The 23891-nt window shown below is 36.6% G+C and overlaps 1 protein-coding gene across 1 annotated transcript in view; it reads right to left on the bottom strand.

Annotated features, from left to right (window-relative positions):
- Positions 1 to 23891, bottom strand: part of WDR27 (WD repeat domain 27) — a gene marked incomplete at both ends in the record, with an annotated part of 133694 nt that overhangs the window by 37357 nt on the left and 72446 nt on the right. Inside the window, one exon of the mRNA XM_082305594.1 lies at positions 21520 to 21618. Coding sequence (XP_082161720.1) covers positions 21520 to 21618 — 99 coding nt within the window. The remainder of the gene's footprint in view (positions 1 to 21519; positions 21619 to 23891) is intronic.

Raw genomic sequence — 23891 nt, 5'->3', positions numbered from 1 at the left:
ATAGAGTAAATCTGAAATTTGGAAAGAGAATGCACTTAGAAGTGAAAAACACTTCACTCAATAAGTATCATAATATAACTGTGTGCAGACGTTATTGATGGGAGAACACCAAAAGTTTAATTTCAGAGCAGATACCAACATTTTGGATGCTTGCTAAAATCTATTCAAAACTTTTAGATCAAGTATAGTTTACAAGGAAAACAAAACAGTAGTCCATGTTCATCCTTCACACTAAAAATACAGTATTCTGCAAGGCAGAGAAGGAATTTTGGAAATCCTTATGAATTTTGTAATGAATCACAGCTTGAGTGTCCCTCATTAGGTATTTTCTTAACCCTAAGATGAGTCCTAACAGATATTTAACTAAAAGACCCCAATGAAAAAGTGATTTTTCCCAAACAGCGCTATTTTGCGATTATGATTACCTGACAGCAAGTAAACAACAAATAACAGATATTTTTAGGCATCTATTGTTACCATTAATGTATTCCTCTAGATTTTTAGACTGTGCCTTAAGCAAAACCAAAAAACGTATTTCTTAATTTTTTGTCAGACTTCATATTAAAACAGCCCTGAAAATAAAATGGAAGGAATGCAACTTCAGTTAGAATCATAGGAGAAAATGTTATGTGCTCCAAATAAATACAATAAAATGCTGCCAGACGTAGTGTGACATTTGGTTTACAGTACAATTTCTTGGAAGTTCTCAAGATTCATCTTCTGGTTCTATATCTACTATTCTTAAGAAATTCTAACATAAATATGTACACTTGAAAGATTAACCTTTATGGCATATTCTCCATAAATTTGTATGAACTGTAATCGTACTTTATGCCTTTTCTTAGAATGAGAGCTCTATGATTTCTGTTTTCCTTTTTATTACTGTATTATTTCTTATATTTGGCATTATACATTTATTAAAATATCTTTAACTTAGGAAAATTAGCTAAAATCTGATAATTGGAATCAGATGTTGCTTTTCACTACTGCAGGCTTCTCATCCCCAGTGTTCTGTCCAAATTTAAATTGGGCAATTAAATTCCAGTTACCTTGTGCTACAAGGTACACTCATCATCACATCTCAAATCTAGAATTTTAACTGTAAAAAACATAATCTCATTCTGCAATGGCACACGTTACATTTTAATGTGAGGTATTTTAAACCAGTGAAGACCAACTGATGGCTTTAGGACAGAAACAGGCAAAAGAGAAATTTTAACTGGCACCTGGAAAGCTTTCGCATAGACTGCACAAAATGCAGTAAGCTAAGTATTTTGTTTGGCCAGCAGGTAAGTGAGGAGGGTTCATGAAACAGGTAAGGAGAGAGGAGGTAAATGCATGAGGCTTGCACTAATAAGCTCTGAGGGACAAGAGCTAGCTCTCTGCAGGGTCATTCAGATGTCTTTGCACTGCATTTCTCAGAGACTGAGGTTTTGGAGAACTCATTGGTTTCAGTGAAGTGCAAGGCATGAGTTATCTCTATGCAAATAATAAGCTAATAAACTAACATGGAGCAATACAGTTTTACAGAGACTTTGCAGGGCTACTGCTGAGACAGAGCTAGTAAAGGCTAATGGACTCAAGCTGCCTACATATAATCAGTATCTGTACCAGAATCCCTTGCCTATAATAAAAGTGTCCATATTATATATAATTTTTCATTGCCTGCAGTGTGCCAGACCTTACAGAACTAGGGGAAAAAACTGGTGTGGAAAGGCTGGCTTTCAAAACTTTTGAAGTGCAGTAGATACACAGTAACAATTCTCTCTGTGAAGTCCATCATTCATCCTGTGTAATATGCTATCAACATATGAATAATTTCACTTTCAACATTTTTACTAGCGAAGGACATTTTCATATTGATAGTAGGCCTCCTAATTTTCATCTTCCCCATGAAGTTTCTGAATGCTAAAATATCTCCAACAAATTTCAATGTTCTGAAAGGTCACACTTAATTTTTTTCAAATACTTAAAAGGAGAGAAAAACCAAAACACAAACCAACAAAAAACAAAGGAGAGTAAAAACAGAGCTGCATGAATGAAGACAGAGAAGAAGGAGCTTCCTCAAATCCTTAGATCATCCACATAGTTTATGCCTGCAAATGCCATATTTTACAGACTTGTGCTGCAAGTCAGGAAACTTCATATCATGTAATTACAATACAAGGTCTATTCCTAACAAATACTGTTGAATTTATTGTCATGAGTTCTGGGTACACACTTTGAGACCACGGATGACTCTTTCTTGAGTATAAGCAAGGAAAAAATAAGTCTATTATTTCTGCTGAATATACATATTTATAATTTGAGATTTAAAACTCTGATTAGTTTATCTCTTTTTAGATACACTAATAAAAAGCCTTTGCCTGAAATTTATTTCAGCATAGGAGTGAGAAACAAGATTCATATTTCACTAGTCAGTTTTTAAGAGCTGTGTTATTAAAAGATGCACAACAAAAGTAATTATATTTCTCATTTGTTTCCAGAATTTGTATTTTACTAGATTAATAAATTTGAAAGTAAAGAACATAACATATTTTAACCATACGAATAAAACTGTTCTGTGTAATTAAGGTCAAATTTCATTAAAGTAAAAAAGCCAAGTGATTTTTTTTAAGTTTTTCTGGCACTAACAATCTAATTCAATGTAGAATTTCACAGCTTTCACAGTTTAACAGAAAAGTGCTTCTTTCATTAGTTTTAAATGCATTATTGATGTGTCTAGTTATCATTGATATGGTGCACATAGATGATAAATAAATACACCCATTCAGACAAATATGGATACAGAGCAATTCCAGATATTCCTTGAGGATTTAGCTATCCTTGCCATTTCTCAAAGTCTCAGCATCACAACAATTCTACTTCCCTTGAGTAAGTTAAGTAATTTTCAAAATGGAAGCTTGAGTTTCAATTTTGTTAAGAATAAGCAAAACTTTCACTTTGTCCCAAAAATTCTAGATAAAAAAATAGTCCTTTCTTCCTTAACCATTTTTGATGCAAAAATAATTCCTCCAATTCAGTAATACACAAGATACAGGCTTCATGAGAGCAAGGTCTATGGACTCATGCCAATAGAAACAATGACTCTTTCAGTTTGTGAAATAATTTTTATCTTAAATAAATTTGTACCGAGTAACTCATCATAAGGAAGAAATAGATTTTAACACATTATTGGGATTCAAAAAAGACCAGTAAAATATAAAGATTTGACATGTCCACATTAGCTGTAAGAATAATGGAACAATCTGAAGATTATGAGGCTGTTTAAGGAATCTCAGCAATAGAAACATGCATAAGAAAACATGGAAAACTCTCTCCTTTTAGTTATTAGGTTCATTCGGTGGACACCTAGAAGGCACCTAGCCTAGCAGGCAGCTAGTGAACAGTTAATGAAATTAAAGACTTTTTTTTCAGAATATGACAGAAGCATTTGTGCAAAGTACATTGAAATAGAAGAAATATTTTCATGCTCTTTTTTTAGTATTTATTAAAGGCATCGTGAGCTGAGGATCCTCTGTGTATAGTTCTAGGATTAAGTAAGCAAAAATATGAAACTTTCCCAAAGATTTTTATATGTAAATCTCTAATTATTATAAGGTTTAGTAGATTCTTAAGATATATTGTATCTGTTTGTGGTGATGACAGCATCTTGAAAAATAATGAAATCTAGTAATTTTGCTCCAAAAATCTTGTATGAAACCCACAGGGAGGTTTTTTGTGTCACTGTGATAAAATGCAGACTATAATGTTATCAAAGGGGAGTTTCTGAGTCATTTAAAACATACTGTACACTCATAACAAGACAAGAAAAGACTCCAAGATTTCTGCTTCCAAAAATGAGAACAGAGCAGTTATTCAAAATTCCACACTATGCACAGATACTTGCATTTGCACTCTGTGCACACATAAGTTTGAATCATACTTTAAGATCACAAGAACTACTGGACTTCAGTTGTTTTTTCTCCAGATTTTGCCTTAAAAACTGTAAAATCTCTTAAAGTAGTGATAGTATTGCAGAGGTCTGTAGCTCTCGGTGTTACAACAAATAGGACAGCTAGTTCTAACAGGCTGTAAAACAGAGTGGTACAAATAGTAACAGAGAGTTCTTTACTCCCTAAATTTTCCAGTATTGCTGTTACTGAGAGCACATCTCCTGTGACAGAAATAATGGGATAACATCTGAATCAACCTGAGCACTCAAAAAAGATAAAAGAAAAAAAGCCTGAGGTGCAGTATTAACAACGTTGCTGTACCACAAAGATGATGCTGCTCTTAAGAGGATTAGTTAAATGCTGTCCATATTACCCACTGTTATGACCCATCTGTTCAGGTTTAGAAAAAAACAAAGGAAAAATTAATTGCTATAAAATAAGTAAGATGAATTTTGAAATTAAATAGCTCTGTTTCTTACCAGCATCATAACAGAGTACTTTACCTTTGCTCCAATAGACGGTGGAGAATATTCATTTTGGAAACCAATAAACAGTTAACATTTTTGGAAAAGTGGAGCAGAGCCTAATTCTTAGGGAGGCTAGGGAGGAAAGAAGAAATGGAGAAAGCAGAAAAACGAGGGAGTCTAGGAATTTTATATAAAGATTTCAGGCATTACAGTAACTAGAATAACAAAATTGTCGGCTATATGTGTTGGCTAAACATATGATATAGACATTTTTCAATGACATCATAACCACATATATGAGGCTTCAGTTGTTTTCTTTATGACATTGTCAAAGATATAAATTCATTCAGAGCACCAGCAAAATATTTACTTAATGTATAACTGTAAAATAAAAACTAAGCTATTGAATTCAAATATAGAGGTGACTCTGACTTTAGGCTGGGGAAAATATGTTAAGTCCTTCATCCTGTCTTATCAGTTTATGGAACTTCTACATCTCATATAATTTCTAAACATCAGAAAGATCACAGAGATTTTCACTGCATATAGATTATACAAATGACTACACTGGGTCAGACTAGCCCACTATCCTGCCTCTGGTAGTGGTCCAAAGTGGATGTCCAGGAAATGAGAATGTAGGAAAGAATGAACTTTTAAGAATATAAACATATAAGAATAGACTAACTAACTAACTAATGTCATCCCTAATATGCTGCTTGCAGAACTTGAAATCCAGGTAGATTTTGCAGAAAAGAGGATCTCTATGTATTTTAGTTTACCTTTAACAGTTTTCTCAGCCATCAATCTGTCTAGTCTTCCCTTAAAACAATACAGAACTTCAGTGTTCACAGCATCCCATGGTAAGGTATTCCAAAGCTTAATTACATGTTATGGAAAATCATCTTCTTTCATTAGTTTTTAACCTATGATGGGTTATCTTCGTGTGATATCCATTAATTGTGTATTGGAAGATGAACAACCATTCCTTATTCATCCTCTGCAGGCTAAAAAATTTACTCATGATTTTTTTAGACATCTCATATAACAGCTCAGAGTTGCTTCTTTTCTGAGCTGAAGAATCTTTAGCTAGTTGTTAGAACCATACAATCATAGAATCGTTAAGGTTGGAAAAGACCCTTAAGATCATCGAGTCCAACCGTTAACCTAGCACTGCCAAGTCCACCACTAAACCATGTCCCTAAGCACTGCGTCTACCCGTCTTTTAAATACCTCCAGGGATGGGGACTCAACCACTTCCCTGGGCAGCCTGTGCCAGTGCCTGACTGCCCTTTCGGTGAAAAAGTTTTTCCTAATGTCCAGCCTAAACTTCCCCTGGTGCAGCTTGAGGCCATTTCCTCTCATCCTATCACTTGTTATTTGGGAGAAGAGACCGACCCCCACCTCGCTACAACCTCCTTTCAGGTAGTTGTAGAGAGCAATAAGGTCTCCCCTCAGCCTCCTCTTCTCCAGGCTAAACAACCCCAGCTCCCTCAGCCTCTCCTCATAAGACTTGTGCTCCAGACCCTTCACCAGCTTCATTGCCCTCCTCTGGACACGCTCCAGCACCTCGATGTCCTTCTTGTAGTGAGGGGCCCAAAACTGAGCACAGTACTCGAGGTGCAGCCTCACCAGTGCCAAGTACAGGGGTATTGTTTCCTTTGTTGAAGCTATTCCACGTCTTTGATCAACTTGGTGAGTCTTTTCTGAAATGTTTCCAGTTCTATTAAATGATCTTGAGACTGACAAGTCAGACTTTGCACACAGACTATCATGTATTTATACAATGACATGATGATGTCTCTCTTCTGCTTTCCAGTTAATTTTTAATAATTCCTAACATTTTTTTTTTTTACTCACTGCTACTGAACATTAAACTGATGCTTACATGCATCTATTGAACCTGAAGATCTTGCTCTAGATCAGTAGTGGTTGGCTCTAAGCCCATTAGTTTATAAAGTTGCGATGTTATTTCCTCACCGTGTATATCGCTTTTCTATAATAGAATATTATTGAAACCAGTGTTCATTTTTTTGCCCCAGACTCTAGTAATACTTACTGCCTAGCTAGAACTGTGAAATGTCTGTTGCATCTGTTCTTATGCAGAATATTTACTATCTTATTTTATTATCTGTCTGTGGGATATCTGAAAAACCAAGGACAACCAGCAACCCAGACTCAGACTATGTGGACTTAATCTGCATTTAACACAAGAGGAATTCAAGGATGCTGCGAAGGTCGACTGCGGTTTGGAAGACATGAAACAAGCAGATTAAGAGGAAGAAACTATTGGCTTGCAATGTTGAAAACAAGATATAGGAGAAGCGGGCGGTGCGTGTGAACTATTGTTATGAACGAATCAGAATATTGCTCGTAGCGCATGAACAGCATATTGCCAAACATAGTTAACCAATTAGCGATAAGTTTATGCATGATTAGGAAGGCAAGAAACTATATTAACTAAGCTGTGTATGTAATAAACCGACATTTTGCTTGATCATATTGATCGTGTGCTGTGTCCATGACTTCTGCGTCAGCATCTGTCCTGGCTACTTGTAGGTGGAAGATTTGTACTAATTTTAAACAAATTTGAATGGTGTATATTTCAGTACTTGACTAATTACTTGAGGCTGTAGTTCCCCAGACATAATGTAATGCCAATATCCAGTGATAACTATCGTCATCTTCCTCCCCTCACCTTAAATGTTTGCTCTTATCCCCATGTCTTATGTCATCATAAAGACTTGGCTGCAAAGTGAATTGGATCAAGGCATTGATCTAGGTGGAGAAACAAAAAATTGGCAAAGGATTTGTTTTATGTTGACAGGGCCTTTTCTACATTCTCTACACATTTTAATCTCAGGAATAAAATATGAGAACATGCTCTGATATTTATTTCCATTGCTTTAGGCTAAATATTTTTTCTGAATTATTTAAAATATTCACACACAAATCTTTGACAGTATGTTTTTTTAAATGGTAGCAGTTTTTCAAGTGATAACATTTCTTTTAATATAGAGCAATTCACTTCCCTTTGATTCTTTACATCTTTCTTAGTTCTATTGGAAGGAATGAATGAATGAATGAATCAATGTTTCTTGACAGTAACACCTAACACACCTCTTTGCTTCTATTTCTCTTTACTGAAGTGTTATCTGGAAACATTCCTTTTAGTGTTAACGTTCCATGATCATGTTGTTTTCCAAACAACTTGCTGAGGACTTGTCTCCAAAATATAGTTGCACTAACCTCTGAAATAAATGAAGCATGGATGAAATAGTTAATCAGTGATTTTTAATGTTTTTTAGAATAAAACAGAATTCAGCTGGAAGGACCTACAACCATCATCTAGTCCAACGGCTTGATCACTTCAGGGCTGACCAAAAGTTAAAACATATTATTAAGGGCACTGTCCAAATGCTTCTTAAACACTGACAGGCATGAGGCATCAACCACCTCTCTAGGAAACCTGTTCCAGTGTTTTACCTCCCTCTCTGTAAAGAAATGTTTCCTCATGTCAAGTCCAAACCTCCCTGACGGGCACAGCTTTGAGCCATTCCCATGTATCCTGTCACTGGATACCGGGGAGAAGAGATCATAGAATCACAGAATCATAGAATCGTTAAGGTTGGAAAGGACCTCTGAGATCATCGAGTCCAACCTGGATCAGCACCTCCCTCTCCATGTCCCCACCTCAGGAAGCTGTAGAGAGCAATGAGGTCGCCCCTCAGACTCCTTTTCTCCAAACTAGACAAGCCCAAAGTCCTTAGCCACTCTTCATAGGACATTCCTTCCAGCCCTTTCACCAGCTTTGTTGCCATCCTTTGGACGTAGTCAAGGACCTTAACATCCTTTAGAAATTGTGGGGTCCAGAACTGCAGAGAGTATTCAAGATGAGGCCACACCAATGCTAAATACAGTGGGATAATCACCTCTTTTGATTGGCTGGTTATATGATGTACCCCAGATATGGTTTGCCCTCTTGGCTGCCAGGGCACACTGCTGTTGATCAGCACCCCCAGATTCCTTTCTGCAGGGTTGCTCCCCAGCCACTCCTCTCCCAAATTATACTTGTGCCTGGTGCTACTCCATCCCAGGTGCAGAATCTGGCACTTGGACTTGTTAAATTTCTTGCAATTAATGATTATCCAATGTTCCAATCTATCTAGATCCCTCTGCAAGGCATCCTGTCCTTCAAGAGAGTCAACAGCACCTCCCAGTTTGGTACTGTCAGCAAACTTGCTAATGATGCATTCAACTCCTGTGTCCAGACCATCGATAAAAATATTGAACAGAACTGGCACTAGGATTGAGCCCCGTGGAACACTGCTGGTGACTGGTCACCAGCCAGATGTAGCTCCACTCACTACAACCCTTTGAGCCCTGCCATTCAGCCAGTTCTTCAACTGGTGCACTGCATACCTGCTCATCTCACAGCTGGTCAACTTGTCCAGAAGGATGCTGTGAGGGACAGTATCAAAAGCCTTACTAAAATTCAAAAAAACTACATCCACCACCTTCCCTTCACCCACTAGACAGGTGGCCTTATCATAGAAGGATATTGAATTAGTTAAACAGGACTTTCCCTTTGTGAACCTGTGCTGACTGTGCCTAATGGTTGCATTGTTCTTTAAATGCCTTTCAATAGTACCCAGTATAATCTTCTCCATAATTTTTCAGGAACTGAGGTTAGGTTTTAATTAAAAAAAACATATAAAAATAATCTGGTATGAAAATCTATTAAAATAGTGCATACATCATAACCAGTGGTAAAAGGCTTGTGATCACTTCCAAGGTCTTTTAAACTGCAGACATTGCAAGAAGTTTTCATGTATGAGATTTGCTATTCTTCCTGGCCACTCTCAACACAGAAACTACTGGAATTAGAAAAAAGTTCAAATCTATGACACACGTAGAGTTAATAAGATGCAATATGACCATAGGTTTCAGGTCGAACATCTAGAGAAAATATTTTCTGATATCTTTGAGAGATCGTCTGGAACATGTGGAAGGTAGCTCCCCTCCAAAGGTATATAACCAAAAGGTGAAAGGCACACTACCAGCTAAGTGGGTAAGAGACAGGTATACAAGGATGAAAAATAGAAATTTAGAAAGGAAGTTATTATACTCTTTCATTGACAATCTTGCTGTTGCTGAAAATGTGATTCATTACTTGTGAATGTCATCCTGTTATCAGCTTCTACACAGAGAAAAATTGCTACTATTGAGAAAAAAGAAAGTTTAATGGATACAGTTCTTAAGCATAATGGAGTCTAATTTCTTCACTCATGGCCCTGTTGCTTACAACAGTAATTTCACTGATCTCAGTGACACCGTTCATGTAAATAACTACACATAACTGCACGAGGAAACAATGTAAATAAAACCAGATGTCATACAGAAAGCTAGTATTAACATAAATTAAAAGTGAAGAGCCAAATTCTTCCCTGGGTCTTAAGACCTCAAGTCAGTGTTGGAAAACACAGGAAGACTTCAGGTACTCAACACACTGTTATTCTGTTTTGATTTACATTAACTTCAACCCCATTTTGTGTGTGAGTAAATATAAATTAGAATTGCACCTTCTGTCTTGAGTACACGATCTTTCTGAGATTTTATACAGGAAAGTGGCAGTGTAGCAGAGCAAATAGCCTGCCAGACCACCTCCTCAGCATTCTCCGTATCATAGAATCATAGAATCATTAAAGTTGGAAAAGACCTCTGAGACCATCGAGTCCAATCATTAACCTAGCTGCCTGGTCCACCTCTAAGCCATATTGGCTTTCATCTAATACACACACTTTTTTGTCACAGTCATAGAATAATTTACATAGGATCTGGTTTCTCTACCTTTGCATTAACAGTGTAAGGATAAAGATGTAATGATATAAAATATCCAACTTTACGTCCTATACTTTTTAAAACACAGACTATATCATTAATGATTTTATTCTTCTGTTAATTAAGTGTTCTGTAATATGACAGAGGGCAATTAATAAACAAGGAGTAGGAACTCCAGGAAATTGCAAGAAAACACTAATCGGCTATAAGGAGCAGCTCTTGAAGAACTGAGCCTCAGTTTCTTTTACAATGCGTTTTTTACTTTAAGTTCACATCTTGGGTTATCACATGGCGAGTGTCAACTAAGCAGAAAGGTTTCATATTATATTATGGTATATGACAGGATAAAATGAGAACCTTATAATAAGATAAATGATGGACACTTTCCTGAGATCTTAATAAAATTATCTAAAACATTACCTAATTTAATATCAATATGCCTTAGAAAGAATGTTAAATGTATATTTTGTCTCAAGGAATTCCCTTATAATTGGAAGTTATGTCACATTTCTGTTTCTTCCACTATCTCCCTGCTTCCAGTAATAACAGGCAATGAACCAGTGTTCTGTTTAGCTTCTCTGGGAAACCAGAAGTAAAATTACTAAAGCCACTGGTATCATTTGGGCTGGAATTTCATGCTACTGCCATCATCCTAAACTGATCCTTCTTCAGAGTCCTTATCTGAGTTAAAAAGTGATTCATTTGCATTCAGGTGAAAGAACGACACACATACTGAGGTGACATTTTAAAAGACAAACTGCAGCTTTATCATTGGTCTTTCTCCAGACCTAAGTTCTCTCTTCAATGCACAGTATAGGTCACTCACTACCTGGTCAGAGACAAAAAAGGCAGTGGCAAGAGTCAGTGTGACTCTCTACAGATGTTCTTAGCAGAGGAGCTGAAATGAAGGTCATAAATGTTGGAATAAGTCCCGGAGGTGGGTTTCTAGTATGGTATGGTATGTCACTGCGAAAATGATCTATTTGTTCCAAGAAAGGTTCTTAAATGAGTAAGCAACTAGCTGGATAGAATACAGCCACAGTTCTGTAAAAAAACATGTCACAAGGTGTCTCAGCTACTACTATTCCAGACAAACTAGATACATTGTGTGACTGAATTATGAAAAACCATAGATCAACCAATCCCCTCAGATTACAACACCAGCATTTTAATGTGTGAATTCCCATAATTGTTAAACATCTCAAATACTACTTTTCAGAAACACAGTGGCTAGGAACAATGGTGATTCCATCTGTTGACTATTTCTAGGGCATAAGAGAAAGGGTCACAGGATCCCCTTACCAGCATCTACTCTTTCCTGCCTACTCCAGCACCCACCACAGGCCTGAAAGGAAGAAGGCAAAACAGAAGCTCCCCCCGCCAGCTGCCAAATCAGCTCACAGGGAAAACTTGTTAGAGAATGCAGAATCGAGCACTTCTGAGCCTGCTGTACTTTATGCAGTGGACTGGAAGAAAAGAGGCACAAAAGGCAGCTTTAAAGAATTTCTGCTTCCTGCCTTCCCCACACTATGCTGTACACAGTTCAGATACAGCCAGGAGCTGAGCCAAGATGTTTGGTGTGGCTATATCATACTCCGTTGGACAGCTGGAATCATTTTATGTTGCTATTTTAATTTGAGACAGAAGCTGTGTCTGTTTTTCTTTTCATATTTAATCTGTTAGCTAAGACTTAGCTTGTCCTTTTCCAAAAGCTCATTTAGAATGCAGTTTATTCCATACTTCATTTTCTTTGTATTTCATCTAATTGTATTTTTAATGGCTGAACTCTGCTTTGTTATACATCCTCTATCTCATAATTGCCAATCGATTTTGCCGTAAGTTTCTTAAAAACCATGTAAGAAGGGAGAATCTTCTTGGAAGGTAAATGCTTGAATTTTAATTGAAGTGGGGGAAGAAGCTTTGTACCTGTTCTACATGAAAGCCCAGGAATTTTGGAACTGAAACCTCCCCCAGTATCAGCAAGTTTTCAACTGCATTCTATGAATATTTTTTGTTGAGCAAAAGAAATGCATGATAGCGACACTCTTCTCAAGATGGCAAGAAAAAGAAATTAGATACCTGAAGGACAGCTTCCTAGAGGGTTATGTAAGATAATTAAATTCTAATTCCTGCTTCTATATAAGAAACATAGCTGAACAAACTCTTAAGGATTAGTCCTCTAGTTCTTCCTGTTTGGCAAAGCTTCCTCACTTCAGCTTCTCAGGACAGAGGAGGAGACTGTATTCAAAGTACACTTCACAAAATATTTTTCTACATGCCCCTTCATGGAGCATAAAAAGTAGATGCTCACTTGCTTATCCCTTTCAATATTGTATTATTGGCTCCTGGAAGACAGTTGTGTAGTGTGTGAAGGGAGCAAGAGAGGTTTATTTTATCTGGCAGCTTCTCTTCATGTCCTTTGAGAAGCATTTTTTTTCTGAGTCATTGATCACAGTGATTTTCAGAACTGTTAAGTCAAGAGCAACCGCTGGTTCTCAGTAACTCTGAAAACCAGGCCATAGGCATCTCACTTTTTCAGAAAAAAGCCTTAACTAAAAGTGCAGAAACAATCATTCTTAACCTTGCAGGAATCTTCTCTTACTTCTCTGTGCAGGGCTTTCATTCCCTCCCTCTGGGCACTCTCTTCATCTCTCCAATATCATCACTTGTCTCCACACATATGTTCTTTCCCTCCAGTGCTTCAAGTTAGTCTTCACCATTCCCTCTTCACTCTCATTTTCTATCTGATGGTTTCCAACAAGCTGTCTGTTCTCCAGATTATCCCTATGACTACAGTTAGTGCCTTTCCTTCCTACTCCCAGCTAATCCTATCTCTTTCCAGTCCACAAGTGACCCCCACCCTCCCTGTCTATATTCGTGGTAAACAGAATTCACATTGAACAGCTGAGTAACCAACTGTTTAGTACCACCCCTTTCAACCTAGTAGTGCCATTCAATAAAATATCTACACTTGTAAGAAGTACAGTGAAGATTTTATGACAAATGTGATATGAATTGAGAAGCTTGCCACTGCAAGCATATTTATCTAAAATCATGTGGTGTACAGCTGTTGTTTGCTGGCAACACACTTAGAATGGAGTATCCCATGATTAAACTGAATTATATTGTCCTTTCTAGCTTACAGAAGGCTTTTTCTTTTTTAGAATTTGCCATCCTTCTTTATAGTTGTCGTATGCACTTACAAGAATTTCTTTGGTATAAACAAATTTCTCCACTAAACAACACAAACTTCTATGCTAATGGGCACACAGCGTTACTGGGTTTTGTTAGAAACTGCAAAAGAAATGGTCTTCCTGCTATAAGCAGAGACATATATGTGCAGTGAGGAACTCTGATTCTGAATTCTCAGGGACTGGAATAAACTCAGTAGGACCTTCTGCGTCGTGCTAATAGGTTCTCCGCAGGCTCGACCGCCCTCATAGCAGGAGTGTGGTACAACCCAAAGCTCTACATTCTTTTCCATCAACGGAGTTTTTAAAAAGGCAAGGGCCAAGATCTGCAAATGTAACCAGCGAATTAAAGGCAGCAGCCAGACTAGGCACTGTAAGAAATCAAGTCCACTTTGAGAATCTCCCAAAGGTGGCTAAAGCTGAAGCCCCTCTTTTCACCCAAGCCACTTAGACTAGGACTAAATGTAGGATAAAAGACAAGCTGTACTTCTGTGCTTTTACTGAATTTCTAAATCCATTTAACTTTTGAAAGTTGAACATTTATGCAATTCACTAAATTTGAAAAGTATCTCATAGATTATTAACAAGTTATGGGATTTTAAACTACACAGCTGCATCAGTCAGTGACTGCTAACAATTTTTTAAAAAAGCACTGTCTTACACAAAAAAACCCCAAAGGTCTCACTTGCTGTCGCAATGGTCACATTGTCACTCAAGGTGCTGTTACCTTTTGCAGAGATCTTTTTACGCCAGTGCTTGGCCCAGTGAATCCAACTTCTCCCTCTCATAAGTCTTAGAGTTATATAAGAATAAGAAAGGGAACATGTAGCAGCCTTTGGCTACTTTGCACAAATGTCTTGGTGCCATTTACAAGTTGATCAAATTGGAATAGCCTTTAGCCCATGAGAGTTAAGACAAATTGTATTAAATGCCATCCCAATTTTTTTTTTACAATTAATACCATGACAATAAATTTGTACATTTGAGGATAAAAGAAGAGGAATACTGAACATGATGGTGGATGAAAATAAAATGTTAATAAAATTTAGTCAGATTGCTATTTCAGTAAATTGGATAGAAAAATTAAATTGATATGTTCATTAAATTTAAGAGATCTCCATTCCAAATCCTCGTTCAATTCACTAGGATTACACAAATGAGAGTACACAGATTTGGCTAACAAACAGGACAAGGAGAGGAGAAGGAGAGAAATACATTCAACCTCAGAAAGCATGTATATGAGGTCAGCAGCAGGCTTTTTTTTCTTTTTAATGCAGCTGTCTTCTTTGGCTGGATGAGGGTAAAGGAAATAACTTCTCACTAGATACAAATTGCAGTACAATCTTTGTCAAAGACAGCCTTCATACAAAGCCTGCATTACTGCACACTACTACTCATCAAGAAAGCAGACTGATGAAATTTCTTCCTCAGCAGCTTAAATTAGTATATAGAAAGACAATAGGTTTGTGAAATGAGTGAAGAGTTGAAGACTTGATATTAAGACACAGGAGGACATGCTGGAAAAACATTAAATAGCCTCTCTCTTTCACAGTCTTCTCTGATCTGTCACCCAATTTTAATCACACTCTGCATTGGAAGGTTTTCAGCCAAGCCAGTTGACTGACTGCCTATATAGCCCCAGCTCATCAAAAGAATGAAGTAAAATACGCTATCTTAAACTGCTGCAGTTGCAAACATGTTTTGTTTAACATCTGCAATGGCATATGAGTACAAACTTTAAGATAGCAGCACAGCACAGCAGATGCTTGAAGGTCTCTACAGTAGAAAGGCCTATGGTAAAAAAGACCTGAAGAAAAAATTATTACTTTAAGGAAAAACAAAAAAATTAAGATTTCTCTACAGTAGAACAAGTGAGTTTGGGAATTCTTATATTCAAAAATAATTAATAATTCAGTAGTCCGTTTCTGATCAAAAAAATAATCTCTTTTCTTCTCCTTTACCAATAATTTCTAAGCAGGACATTACTGCATTTAAAGAATTGCATTTTATAAGCAAATTAAATGTAATTTTTTAACATGCATAGTACAGGCATATTCAGTTCAGCTCAGGATGATCTGTGAATCTCCTAAAATTCCAGGAAAGAGCCTCTTCCGAGACGAATAGTAACCTATTCGCAAAAGCCTATTCGTTCTGAAGATAATTAAAATCCAAAAGAAAATAATCAGTCTTCAGATTTTTACCAGGTGTCCTTTTCCACAAATATGCTTACATCCCTAGTCTCAGCGTCTAGTTTTCTGAGGCTTCAGTAAACCATTTCTACCCTTCACAGGTTTGAATGGTTTTATTATCTCAGATAGTACAAGAGGATCGCTGTCCATTGGCTGCTACTGAGTTGCCAGATTTTAATTTAAGTAAGTGAGCTATCTGCCCTGAAAATAAATGTCCTGATCTCTTTCCTCAGACCTCCATCTCAAGCCTTTTCATTGCTGCTTCCTTGCTGCTTTCTTCTTCATTATGGGAGAGCACTCGCACTCCCAGATACACTCCCTCTGGACTTTTTCTGACACGACTACAGTTTCCCCTTAGATGTCCAAGCTAGCTTACTTTCCATCTTCTGCTTCTACTTCTTTCATGAGTATAAAGGTTGTTCCATCCAAGGGCCGTAAATAAGACAAAGGATTCTACCAAATAGTTTTTCAACAGAAGTCTATAGAAAACTTTTTAAAACCTAATTTTTGAAAGTAACTCTAGTTTTCCAGCAGAATTCAAACCTTTAAAATACATTTCAGAAAAGCAAAAAAAAAAACAACCTAGAATTTTTAGAATTTGATGGTATTTTCTAGCCTTTGAATTTGATCTCATGGAATAGATCAGAAAAGCTGACAGCTGGCTGCTTATTCCTCTCAGAGACAAAATCACAGGAGAAAGAAAAAAGAAAATTACCACATTCCATTTACATCTAGTTTTGATGTATTTGTGGATTATGAGAGGGAGTAATTGGGATTGACTGAGCCAAACAGTAGTGTCAAAAGATGTGAGTGAAAGAGCTTTCCTGACTTCAGTGAGATCATATTAGAGGTCAAGCTGGTCACAGGTTTTAAATCCACATGATTTAGACTATGACAAGATAGTCCTGAGTCCTAAGGAAGAATATCATACTGGAAAAAATGTGCCCCACATAGGGATGAAACAAGACTGATTCAATACTAAAGCCAAAACTCAGCAAACTAAAGTCTGAAAAAGAATTTTCCACATCACTACAAAAGCTACCTCCATTGTGGAAAATTTTATGATTAAATGAACCATCAATGGTGAACAAAAATTGCAAAAGAATGGAGTTTTCATACAAGTTGTTCTAAAGTGTAATCTCCAGATGCGACCACCAGGAAAAGCATACTTTCTTAGTAGCTAGTAAAAGATGATAACTCATATTTTCAGACACATCCAAAACTACCTGTAGCCAATTCTGACTAAAGTGGTGGCTTTAGTACTAAATTGTATTACTATCCGGGAGACCCACAAGCAAACGTCCTTAATGGGAACATTAAATATGTCTCCCTTCAAGTGGGTCAGCAGAAACTCAATATGAAATTTTCAGTGGCTCCCATGCAAATCTAGCTGCGAAAGAGATTTCCAGATCTCTACTATTCATTTAACTTTCTCCAGCTGCCAAGTAATGCACTTATTGTCAGTTATTATCTCACCTAAGCATGCCACAATATAATAATACCTGAAACTAATGTTATTTGAAATACAGCCGTACTTCTAAACATAAAATCAGACTTATAAATTAATGCAAAAAATATTCTATTAAGTAACAATTTGAATTAATACCTTCCACACATGTAAATTAGATATTTTAGTGATAAACAGGCCACAAGTTGAACTTATGTGGTAATCAAAAGTTGTTAATATTTTTTACATGGCAATTTAAAATTGCCATGCCTTCAGTGACAAGAGATTTCTGGAGAGTGTGCGCTATCACAAAATCAGAGAATAATTCATTTTGCAGGGACTTCAGAAAATCTTATCATAGAGCCTAGTCAAAGTATGGTCAACATTGAACGCAGACCAGGTTGCTGAGGACTTTTTCCATTATAGTCTAGTTTTGGTTTGTTTTTTTTTCTCTTAAAGCTATCTCTCAGTATATCAGTCAGGTGGTCACATCAAACTGTCATTTATTTACTTCCTTTAAATCTATAGACAAAGAGTACAGAACAGATTTGCCGTATTTCATCCAATGCAAATTCTATTTTTGATTATTTTCCACCAAATGCCCTACATTGACTTATTGAGCCTGTGTTTAATTATCTGTATATTTCAGACAGGTAGCCTTATGAGGACTTCAGGAAATCATCTCATCCAGCCTTCTACTCAAAATAAGGTCAATGCTGAACTCAGATCAGGTTGCTCAGGGCTTGTTCTATTAAAGTGTAGTTTGGGCTGCAGGGAGGTTTCTCTCTCTTGAAGCTACCTCTCAGTATATCAGTAAGGTGGTAGCAATGCATACTGATTTCAAAGCCATGATTCTGTCACAAAAAAATAACTTCCAGCACGGTATATTGGCTCAGAGTCTGGAGCTTCTTTTCTTCTTCTCTGCTTTTTTTTTTTTCTTTTTTTTAAGCAACTCCCGATGAGGAAAATAATATGCTGGAGTGTACGTGGATGGTTTTGCCACACAGTGTTCACGCAGCTTGTACAAAGATGAAGCCAACATTCAACTATGCAAAAGCCACCAAAAACCAGCACATGACAATAGTGTCCCCATTTGCTTTTATCGTGCTTCAAAAACATTTCAGAGAGACATGATTTATTGTTCCCATATTTGGAAGATAGGACTCCCACCCTATTTTAGCTTAGTTTGACTCAAATGTATTATAGTTAATTGTTATAGTTATTATAGTTAAACAGTATAATATCTTTTAATGTACATTCCCTAAAATAGATTGGAATTCAATTAATATTTTTGGTAAGATAAACACTTTTCCCTACATAAGTTTTGAACAATGAGTGAAAACCAGGAAGTGACAATGAGAAGCTAAAACTGAGAAATCTTCTTGAAAATAAACCTAAGATAAATGCAAAGCTTCTGTCTTAGAATCATAGAACCATAGAATCATTAAGGTTGGAAAGGACCTCTGAGATCATCGAGTCCAACCTGTTAACCTAACTGCCTGGTCCACCTCTAAACCATGTCCCTAAGCACCACATCCACATGTTTTTTGAATACTTCCAGGGACTGTGATTGTACCACTTCCCTGGGCAGTCTGTTCCAATGCTTAACCACTCTCCCCGTGAAGAAATTTTTCCTAATATCCAATCTAAATCTCCCCTGGTGCAACTTGAGGCCGTTTCCTCTCGTCCTATCGCTTGTTACTAGGGAGAAGAGACCGACCCCCACCTCGCTACGACCGCCTTTCAGGTAGTTGTAGAGAGCAATAAGGTCTCCCCTCAGCCTCCTCTTCTCCAGGCTAAACAGCCCCAGCTCCCTCAGCTGCTCCTCATAAGACTTGTGCTCCAGACCCTTCACCAGCTTCGTTGCCCTTCTTTGGACACGCTCCAGCACCTCAATGTCCTTCTTGTAGTGAGGACCCCAAATATTCCCCTTCTCCAGCTTTCATAGCAACCATTTTGTAAATCTTTCCGGAGTACCATATGATGAAATCAACAATGCTCCCCATCAGTAAAAAAATCATGATTATACCCATCCAGGGTTTTTCCCTCTTTTCTGGAAGAACATTTATGCAAGTGAGAGTTATAATAATGGTTGGAACAAACTACCTCATGGACAGGTGCTGGGCAAGCAAACACTGAACTGGAGTGCTGCCATTACACCTCACTCCTGGCTGGATCTTTGCACGGCAGAAAGCTTAGCCATAATGTTCAAATTTCGCTCATCAGCCACTTCCCTTTTTTCACCCCTTACTCCTTCCCCTGCCAGTGTTTCCCTTTGAATGCAATGGGGCTTTGTGCAGAGGTTATTCAGAACTCAACATAATTCTTAACTTTATTCATTCAAACTTCAGATGAAATAAGAACAGCATCAATTTTAAATCCGTAACTACTGGTAGGGATAAGTATAAAAATCTCACAGTGTTGGAAACTGGCTGCCTAATACAAAGTCTTTCATGGGATTATTCTTTTCTGATTAATTTGTGTTGGTTTTTTTTCTTTTCCACTCCACAGGCTTACCATTGCATTTCTTACCTTCTCCTAGTGCCTTCTCCTAGTGCCTTTGAATGTAACTTCATGCTAAATCCTATATTGGAAACCCCAGGTGATTTTTTTTTTTTATTCTGCAGCTCTCCCCAAAATACTTATTTAGAAAGCATTTCAGAATGCTTATTATACAGAATGACTTGGTTAACAGAATTTACATTTCAGCTGTAATCCTTCAAAGGATCAGTTTCTGCACATACCTTGCTTTTTAGTAAAGTGTTCCTGATAACATCAGCTTCAAAATCTTCCCCCAGAACCATATCTATGGGGAAATTTGTAAGCTGGTTCAAATCCACAGCTCTTGCTTCTCATGAAAGAGCTCTTCAAGAAAAGGGTTTCTGGTCCCTGAACTTCAGATTTGGTTCTTAACCGTAATGCTAAATTGACTGTGTCATGTTTCATAAAGTTCAGTATCAAAGGCTTTGTGCCCCAAGGCACACTTTCAGAGTTAGATCAGTCTGGCCTGGATCCACAGCCGATGTTTATTTTACACCATTTACAGATTCTGCCCCCCTGATCAACTGATTTGCCTGAACTTAGTTACTTCAAATTCTTGATTCATAGCATTATTGCAACTGAGCCTCTGGATTTTTAACAGTTAAACTCTAATAAGACATTTTCCACCAAAATGCATTCCAACAGCTGGACCACAGAGCTGCAAGACTACAGTCAGCTCTATTCTTCAGTATATAACATCTTTATTTGAGGACTCTGTTCAGTGTTAAACCTGAAACTAGTCTTAATCTGGATGCAAAATTTAATAAACTACACCATTTGGTTGAACATAGCATTGCTGAATACAAAGAGCAGAAATACATAATGTTCACCACAAGATAGCAATTAACAATTTCTCAGTTCAAACAACATATACACAAGGACTAAAACTTCCAGAAATTCTAAAATCACAGAAATGCTAGCATCTTTATTTACAAATGGAAGGAGATATGTAAATATGACAACACTCCCACATGTAAAGAAATTAAACTTACTCCATAATTATTTTTTAATAGTAGCAAGTACAGCCAGTGTTGAGGAGGTAGTGAAGTAAAGAGGAGCTACTGTGCACTCTTCTATGTATATAGTGACCATTGTCTCTTTAAAGTAAGAAGTGTAGAAAGTAGAACGCTTCAATGCAGTTTCAATACATGAAAACAAAGAAGGTAAGTCTACAGGATTCAAAACAGTACGCAAAGAATTCAGTTGATAAACTAGCTGCAGGAAAGCTCTGATAAAACTTAGAAAACAGACTTCTGTGTATATATTGCTGCACTATAATTAAACCATTACATTGAAATATAATGCTGTTAATGCAGCATAGTATTAATGATCAGTAAAAAAAATAGGAACTGTCATTGCCTAATGCCTAAATTCTTCAGAGTACTTTTTACTTACTTACTTTACTTACTTACTTTACTTTACTTACTACAGTAATAGTTTTTCAAAACATTGTGATAAAGCTATTTCACTATTTATTCTGACACAGCACGTTTAAAATAGCATTGCATTTTAAATATTTCAGGCCATCGAGTAATTACAGCAGGCCTGAGCCCCTTGCCATTTCCCTGCCCCTACTTATTTCCCTCTTAAATTCTCTGAATTCGGAGTAATCTACTCAGGTAATTTGAAGAGGATGTACATTTTCCCAACATTCAACCAGTACAGGTTCACAATAGCTCCTGTGCCAGAACTCTTCTTTGTAGGTAGTTAGTCAGAGCATTCGTCTCTGCAGCATGCAGCATTTTGCATGAGTTTATAATTGACACAATAACCACACTATAGTTGGAAGTAGATGAACAGCCTTACAGCTATACACCATACTGGAGGTAAATAGAAAAGTAGTAAAAAGCAAGCTTACAGTGAAGATTTTATATATTTTAATTATAAAGAGGGAAAAAAGCAATGACTTACCTGTGGAGATGAAGGACTAAAAGTCACGTTGATGACAGATTCTGTGTGTCCCCCCAGTTTATGTAAAAAAGTGCTTGAACGCATTTCGTATATGTAAGCCTAAAAAACAATGAGATTATATTTTCACTTTAAAGAAATATATCACAATCTAGAAGCACTAAGTTATAGTATAGGAGGACTAAAGAATCAGCTTACAGAGAAGTTAGAAAATTTTCATAATAGCTAAACAGATATAAAAGTCATCAGCATCTTAGAACTGATTTCTATAATTCAGGATAATTTAGCAAATGCTTAAGGTAACTCAAATATAAAAAAAAATATTTAGAAAGAGTAATGCAATCTTTTCCCCTTAAATAATTAAACATTAGGTATATTTCAAGCAGGCAGGTAAAAAATTACCCTTTTAAAATATATTTTTAAGGGTGTTCTTCAGAATTTAAACCCTTTCTTTTAAGTAGAAATATGTAGAATCTAAAACCTTGCTTTCTAAACTTGAAAACTCTTATGATTGTTGCTACATTAAATAATTTTTTTCAGTTTTGACATAGGTCTTTGCAGTTTTTAATTGCACAGCACAGAATTCAATAACAAATCAATAATGTTACAAGTGATGCGGGTATCATGAACAAGAAAAAGCATACTGCCTGCCTTCGCTGCTCAACAGAAAAGGGAAAAAGTGTTTTCCAAGGAGTAAATCAAATTTACTGGCAAAATAATTATAGTCTGATTGATACAGCCTCAAATAATGAAAAAGTGCCAATGCAAAACTGCATTAAGAAACCAATCCAAAATTCAGTGAAAGTCATAGACATACTGATGAAAATGGTTAGATTATATTAACATTATCTTACATTAACAAAACAGAAAATGTTTTAAAATAAATCCTATAGTATATGTCCTCCACATAAGAAACACTTGTGAGATCCATGTGCAGGCACATAGGATTGTTTTGGACTATGCCTTATCTAGTAAAAATAACAATTATTTGCAGGATACAGTCAGACAGTATGCATATGCAAGGCATATCAGAAAAAACACATAAGGTAGAAAATATGTAGATTTATTTGGTACATTATAAATAAATTGTGTAACTCAAAAGAAATAATAAATTGTAAAGCATGCAAAAAATAGTCAAAGATGATAATCCAAACTTTACAGTTTCAATAAAAAATTAAAATGTTCCATTGTCTTTACCAAAACTCTGCAGTTAAGACTATGAGCATGGAATTCAGAGCACAGCCTAACATAAACTAACTGAAACTGTGTATAGGCACTACTGCAACAATGTATTACTTTGTAACTTGTCTTAAGTTTTTTGTCTATATTGCCCTAAAATGAGCTTAGTCATTCAGACCCAAGGCAGCTGAGCTTCCCCTAGCAGGTGGCAAACTGTTGCAAGATAGATGTCCGAAAAACTTGTGGACTCAACCCACAGTCTTCCCAATTTATGAAAAGATTCATGGACCAACGCAGGTCCTGAAAAACACTTAATGCCTCACTCAGAAAACAAATCTTATCAGCCAACTCCAAAGATTTTCTATTTCCAAACCAGCACTGAAGAAACACTGGATAGCCCTCAGTGGCAAATATTCCATTCATGACCATATTCACTGAGAGGCAAATCAAGAGGCCAACTGTAAATCTACTTAATTGCATCCCATTTATATACCTCACATATTCTGGATTCAGTCCAGGATATGGAATTAAAACCATCTACTGGCATAAATGAAGTACCTAAAAACAGACGGAAACATAGGCATCCATTTCTAACCTCTGGATCTTTTGTAGCATTCCACACAGATATTGCCATACTAACTGGGAAAGTAGAAGAGTCCCCAATAATGTGTTAAAATCATTGTGTCCTTCTTAAAAGGATACAGTAAATGCTTGTTAATTGGAAATTCTGCCTTAAAAAGTAAGACCCTCCTCCCTACTTTTTAAACATCTCAGGACGCTGGTCATAATAATGAGTATTTGATTGCCAGTAATACAAAAGCAGAATTTTTTTTGTTGTTGTTTTAAAACATGTCCATACCACAGGTACTGTGACTTATACTACTTGGGACATGATGAGTTCACAGGGGAACAGATAGGTAAGGGGAACCCAAACAAGATAAAAGTGATATAATGACACAAAAGAAAGCATTCTGATGTGTCTGTAGACATTAAATTATTTTCTCTAATGGAAAGCAGAAGACCATATATTAGTAAATTCAGTCTGTACACAGGACTACTCAAGTTCTTGCTGTTTTCATACAGAAACACTGCAACTGCTGTTTGTAAACACCTCCAGTTAGTCATAAGATTCCTCTTTATTGACATAAAAATATTAAGAGGTAGTGTTGGTTATTTACTTCACATCCTAAACAGAT

Source organism: Platalea leucorodia, assembly GCF_965183815.1.
Source record: "Platalea leucorodia genome assembly, chromosome: 3".
Lineage (NCBI taxonomy): Eukaryota > Metazoa > Chordata > Aves > Pelecaniformes > Threskiornithidae > Platalea > Platalea leucorodia.
Note: the sequence above shows the minus strand (reverse complement) of the source record. Positions and strands in the feature narration are given on the sequence as shown.